General features: G+C 37.7%; 1 protein-coding gene across 1 annotated transcript in view; it reads left to right on the top strand.

The window, feature by feature from the left end:
* The first annotated feature begins 540 nt into the window (after positions 1-540).
* The window catches only part of si:cabz01007807.1 (uncharacterized), a 33,250-nt gene continuing 27,790 nt past the window's right edge, over positions 541-6,000 (top strand). The window contains exons 1-5 of the mRNA XM_067445177.1: positions 541-672; positions 1,780-1,821; positions 2,354-2,398; positions 4,585-5,217; positions 5,313-5,381. Of these exons, the coding sequence (XP_067301278.1) occupies positions 670-672; positions 1,780-1,821; positions 2,354-2,398; positions 4,585-5,217; positions 5,313-5,381 (792 nt within the window). The 5' untranslated portion in view covers positions 541-669. The remainder of the gene's footprint in view (positions 673-1,779; positions 1,822-2,353; positions 2,399-4,584; positions 5,218-5,312; positions 5,382-6,000) is intronic.

Below are 6,000 nucleotides of genomic sequence, written 5' to 3'. Positions count from 1 at the left end.
GGTTATATAGGTTAAACTGATAAACAGGGTTAGTTATATAGGTTATATAGGTTAAACTGATGAAAAGAGTTATTAATCTGGCACTGAAAGCAAATCATTCACTATTGAAGACCCAAAGATTTGGACACCATCTGAAGGCTAAATGCATCGATCAGGTGACATTAACACACATACATGTGCAAAAGTCAATGTCACTTATTTTGGGAAAGTGTCTGATAAAAATTAGTTTATTCTCGAATCAGGACTGAGCGATTTCATGAGATCTCACTTTCACTTAAACGGAATATTAGGCTATTTTTAATCGTATTTTTATGAGAGGTAAACATCACAAAACAAGTGGACTTGGAATGCAAGCCCAAACCTGTTCGCCTGCTTTAATGCGCACGCTGCATTGGTTCTGTTTACTGCATGAGTTGATCTGACCCTTGTTGTGTGTGGTTTGGGTTGAGTTCAGCCTCTTTCAGCTGTATATTCATTGACCTGTGCCCTACCTGAGACTCAACAGGACCGGCAGGTCCGCATAGTTTCGCTCGAGCGAGTGTTGACAGAGGCGCGCGCCAGCTGTGCGCGGAACGATCGTGGCTATTATTATTTTTTTTAGCAACGAGTTTGGTGAGTGATGCAGTGCACAGGCTTCCCATAAGCTTCTCTGGAAACCTCACAGGCTACATGGTAAGTTTTATTATTAAAATATCAATGCAACGATAGAGGAATGAATATAGTTCGCCCCACACGTGATGCTCCTCCAGCTGAGGACAAACGCGAGCGCGCTTCTTTTCCAGCTTTAACATGTCTACTGACGCCTAAGACAGTTTCGCTAACCTAACATGAGTATGGAAGCCCCTTTCCGCCACTAAATACAATAAAAAAGAGATAATGTGACTTTTTAATCTCTGAATTCAGACTTTTTTCTCACATTTGCGAGTTATAAAGTCAGAATTGTGTGATAAACTCGCAACTGTGTGACATTGTTTTCTCAGTCTGAATTTTGACTAATAACGCAATTGAGTTTATATCTCAGAATTCAGACTTAATAACTCTTAATTGCTAAATATTGCCATCAATGCTCGATTTAACCCGTACGGTTAATGTTGGTATAAATGAATGTATTTCGATTGATTCAGATAGTATTTCTCGGTTGTTTTAGTGTAGGAAATGCTGTAAATTCGGAGTTTGATGACTGATGTTGTTTACATCGAATATCAGTGAAAGTTAAATGACATCAAACTCATTCTCAGGCGTTATTGTGGCTTAATCTATGGTGGCCATCTGAGTGGATTGTGCAGTCATTACGCACGACACGTATTTCAGGTTCATATGCTCAGTAATGCTTGCCTTGCTTTAATGGAACTGCTTTTGCAACTCATGATGATCGAGTGATAAGCAGGGAATGTTCTGGGAACGTTTTGGCAAATTACGAGCAAACATCACGTTAACAGAACGTTCTGTTCACATGTAGGCCTATCTGGTCTTTGATAATGTTCTGTAAACGTCAGCACAAAACATTATTCATGGGGTTCAACGTTAAAGGCACACTTTAACAAAAAAAACGCATTTTTCACTACTCCTATAATGTATGATATACAGGAAAATATATAATAATATATGTTTGTATTTACCATTTATGGAGCAACAGATTTTGGATAATAAATAATAATTTCATATTTTCATATTTGTGTTAGCTGGGTTGTTCATGTATTTAAGTTGTATTTTAATGAACTTATGGAATAAACCCAGAACATATATCTAACCTCTTTCCATCTTTCCATCCTGTCACAGGAGGCCGATTCACTGTTTGGTGCATCAGGTCGGATAATGGAGGTGAGATTCTGACCAGCATCTTAGTCTTATAAAATAATTAAATAAGAATTAATGATAAGAATATATCCATACGGTCCATTTGACATACAGCTCAAGTAAAAATTTTCTCTGTAGTTTACAAAAACGTACAAAATAGATAAGGTTTTTGCAGTGCTGCCATAGAACAACCTGCGTGTGTGTGTGTGTGTGTGTGTGGGGGGGGGTAATCCCTACATCCCTACATTATGGGGACAAAATGTCCCCACAAATATGGCAATATCCGAAATCCTTGTCCTTTTGGGGACATTCAACGGAAAACATTGTATGAATCACACAGGAGGAGTTTTTTGGAGAAAGTAAAAATGCAGAATGTTTCCTGTGATGGGTAGGTTTAGGGGCAGTCTGTGTGTGTGTGTGTGTGTGTGTGTGTGTGTGTGTGTGTGTGTGTGTGTGTGTGTGTGTGTGTGTGTGTGTGTGTGTGTGTGTGTGTGTGTGTGTGTGTTGCCATTTTGTCCAATCTAAACTCTTTCATTGGGATGTTTCTCTGCACTAGAATGGGATCAACAGCTCCTGGAATCCTTTCTATCCAAACCTACAGGTACAGTGACCATCTCACACTTATATTACAGATTTTATTAAGAAATTAATATGTTTATTCAGCAAGGATGCAAAAAAGTCACATTTATAATTTAGCACAAAAAAAAAAAAATCAAATAAATTTAGTTTTTTTGGGGACTTTTGGACTTTGGAAATGCATAATAGTTTCCTCAAAGATAAGAGCTGATAATAATCATAAATGTGTTGATGATCAGATCCTCATCTGAGAATGATTAGTGAAGGATCATGTGACACTGAAGACTGGAGTAATGATGATAAATTCACACTTTACTATATATTCACATAGAGAACAGATGATCTATTCTGGAGGAATATTACACAGCTTTACTGGAGTTATGATCATATAAATTAGCAGAAGAGACTCTTTCAAAATATAAAAAAACATACTAACCCCAATCATTTTAGACCCATTTTTGTCATTGCATTTTTAAAATAATGCTGCCATATGAACACAACAAATACAGTTTAGCTTTTTTTTTTTTTGTGTGCGTGTAGAATAGTTAAAGCCACTTAATATACAGTGGGGGCAAAAGAAAGTTCAATTGGGTTTCAGATTTATTAGTGAGACAACATGTAATATTCAGTGCAGAAGTGTATGTACAGCCGTGGACATAATTATTGACACCCCTGGTAAATATAATCAAAGATTGCTGTAAAAATAAGTCTGCATTGTTTATCCTTTTGATCTATCATTTAAACAATTCACAAAAAGCTGACCTTTAATTACATTTTACATTTACATTTAATCATTTAGCAGACGCTTTTATCCAAAGCGACTTACAAAATAGGGGAGAGCAATAAAAGTATAATTAAAGTATAATGGAAAGTCGGGGGACAACTGCATTAGGAAAAGTTTTTCTCCAAAACATTTTTGACCATAATAATTGGCATCCTTTTATCAAATACATTTTGCAACCTCCTTTTGCCCAGCTAACAGCTCTGAGTCTTCTGCTATAATGCCTGATGAGTTTGGACATCAGAGACCATTCCTCATTACAGGTCCTTCAGATCCCCAGCTCTTCTCTTCAGTTTTCTTACGGGTTCAGGACTGGGAGTCAATGGTTAGATTTTGATGGGGTTTTTTTGGATCATTGTCCTGAAGGAAGATCCAACCACGGCCCATTATAAGATTTCTAGCAGAGGACGTCATTTTTTTCTGTTGGTATTTGCTAGAATCCATGATACCATGAATCTTAACTGGAAATCCAGGACCTCCACCAAAATATAGGCCCACAACATTAAAGATCCAGTGGAGTTTTTAACCGTGGTCATGGGGTACTTTTAATCCCTGTTTGCACCAAACACATCAGTTAGGTTTTCTGCCAAAAAGCTCTTATTTATAGTTTCATCTGACCAAAGAAGCAGGTCCTGTTTGAAGCTCCAATCCCATCTGACCAATGAATATGCTGGAGTTTGTTTCTGGATGAGCGAGAAGGATTTTTCTTGAAACCCTCCCAAACAACATGTGGTGATGTAGGGGTTATTAAACGTTGTATTTAAAAAAAATTTGAGCCCAAGACTCAATAATCTCTGTGATTCTCCATCTGTGATCCTTGAAGAGTCTTTGTCCATTCAAACTCTCCTCCTCTTGTGCAGAAGGATATGGACACACACATCCTCTTCCTAACATCTTTAGTTGTTTGGAGCTTTTTAATTATTGCCCTAATGGTGGAAATGGCCATTTTAAATGCTTTTGCTCTTTTCCTACAGCAACTTTCTGTTCTGTGAAGCTCAACAATTTTTTGCAGCACATCAGAACTATCTTCTTCTGTTTTTCACTGTGATGAATGATTAAGGGAACTTGGCCTTTGCGTTTCCTCATATTGATATTCCTGTGAAACTGGAAGTCATTGCTGGACAATATCATGCTCCTAATCAAGGGGAATATGACTGTGAATATACTTCAGAGATAGTTCATTCATAGACAATTCTAGAGGTGTCAATAATTCTGGCCAACGTGTTTTGGAGAAAAGCATTATTTCATAAAGTGATTTTACCCGACCTTCCATTGTTTTACTTCAATCAAAGGTCACATTTTTGAATGAAATATCAAAAGGAAATACGATGCAGATTTATTTTGAACAGCCATCTTTGACCAATAATTCTGACCACAACTGTATATGGCGTAGAATCCTCACATTGTGTTGACTGTGCTTGTGTTTGCAGGTTGATGAGGAAATCAATGAAGCAGGCATTGCTCAGAAGTCTCCATCTTCAGACTTCAACGTGGACAGCGCTCCTTTTGTGGCTCCAGACTGGGTAGAGTTTCCTCCACCTGAATTTTATAAAGATAACACTCCTGATGCGTTTCAAACCGCATCTGGCATTTGGGGTGAAGAAACAGACATTTTCCAGCCTTTTAAAGACAAAGTGGACACTGATCTGACACAAAGCAGCTCAACCAATCAGAACACAGACTCCTCATCCAATCAGAAGGATCCTCTACTGGAGTTCATCCTCTCCAGGCAGAAGAAAATCCAAGTCACACCGTCCGATTCGGCCGATGTTTTCCAAGAAACGTCCACTAAAACAGCCAGTTTCCTCAAGACACCGTACGTCTCTAACTTTGATGATATTTTCCAGACTCCTCCGTCCACCGCAGCTACTAATGTCTCTGACATCAAGGCATTTGATCCTCTGTTCGACCCTCATAATGAAGCTCAGTTCAATCAGAAAAGCAACACTGATCTGCTGCTCTTCGCTCAAGATACGAAGCAGGCCGTTCGTATGTCCCATGTTGGTTTGCAGAACGGAGCCGTTCCAGAGATTCCTTCCACAAACACCTCCAACGGAGACCTGGTGAGAACGTCTTTCCCCTAAAGACCCAGTGAAGTCAAGTTTAGACCCATTTATTTCTCACCCAAAACAAATGCTTAGTTTTTTTGTTCTTATAGATGTTCAGGAGACGTCCACCGAAACCTGCTCCTCGCACTAAAGCCACTAAGAGCATCCAGAAGCCACAGGTATCACCTCCTTCAGCCGAAACTTCTCTCATTATTCCATCTCATCCCTTTATTTTCCCCAGTATTAATTTTTTGTGGGAGATGGACCAAAGTTGATGTTCATCTTGATGCCATTTGATCATAATATTAGTCTGGATACAGACTAACTCTTTCTGTCTTTTTTATTACTGCAATAACTTTACAGATTAAACACAATTTAGACAGAAAAACTTCAGCTAACTAAATCTACAACTACATGTCAAATAACTCATTAATCTACAACTACATGTCAAATAACTCATTAATCTACAACTACATGTCAACTAACTCATTCATTTGTAACTACATGTCAACTAACTCATTCATTTATAACTACATGTCAACTAACTCATTCATTTATAACTACATGTCAACTAACTCATTCATTTATAACTACATGTCAACTAACTCATTCATTTATAACTACATGTCAACTAACTCATTCATTTATAACTACATGTCAACTAACTCATTCATTTATAACTACATGTCAACAACTCATTCATTTGTAACTACATGTCAACTAACTCATTCATTTGTAACTACATGTCAACTAACTCATTCATTTGTAACTACATGTCAACTAACTCATTCATTTGTA

The sequence above is a fragment of the Pseudorasbora parva genome, chromosome 1, assembly GCF_024679245.1.
Source record: "Pseudorasbora parva isolate DD20220531a chromosome 1, ASM2467924v1, whole genome shotgun sequence".
Taxonomy (NCBI): Eukaryota; Metazoa; Chordata; class Actinopteri; order Cypriniformes; family Gobionidae; genus Pseudorasbora; species Pseudorasbora parva.
Note: the sequence above shows the minus strand (reverse complement) of the source record. Positions and strands in the feature narration are given on the sequence as shown.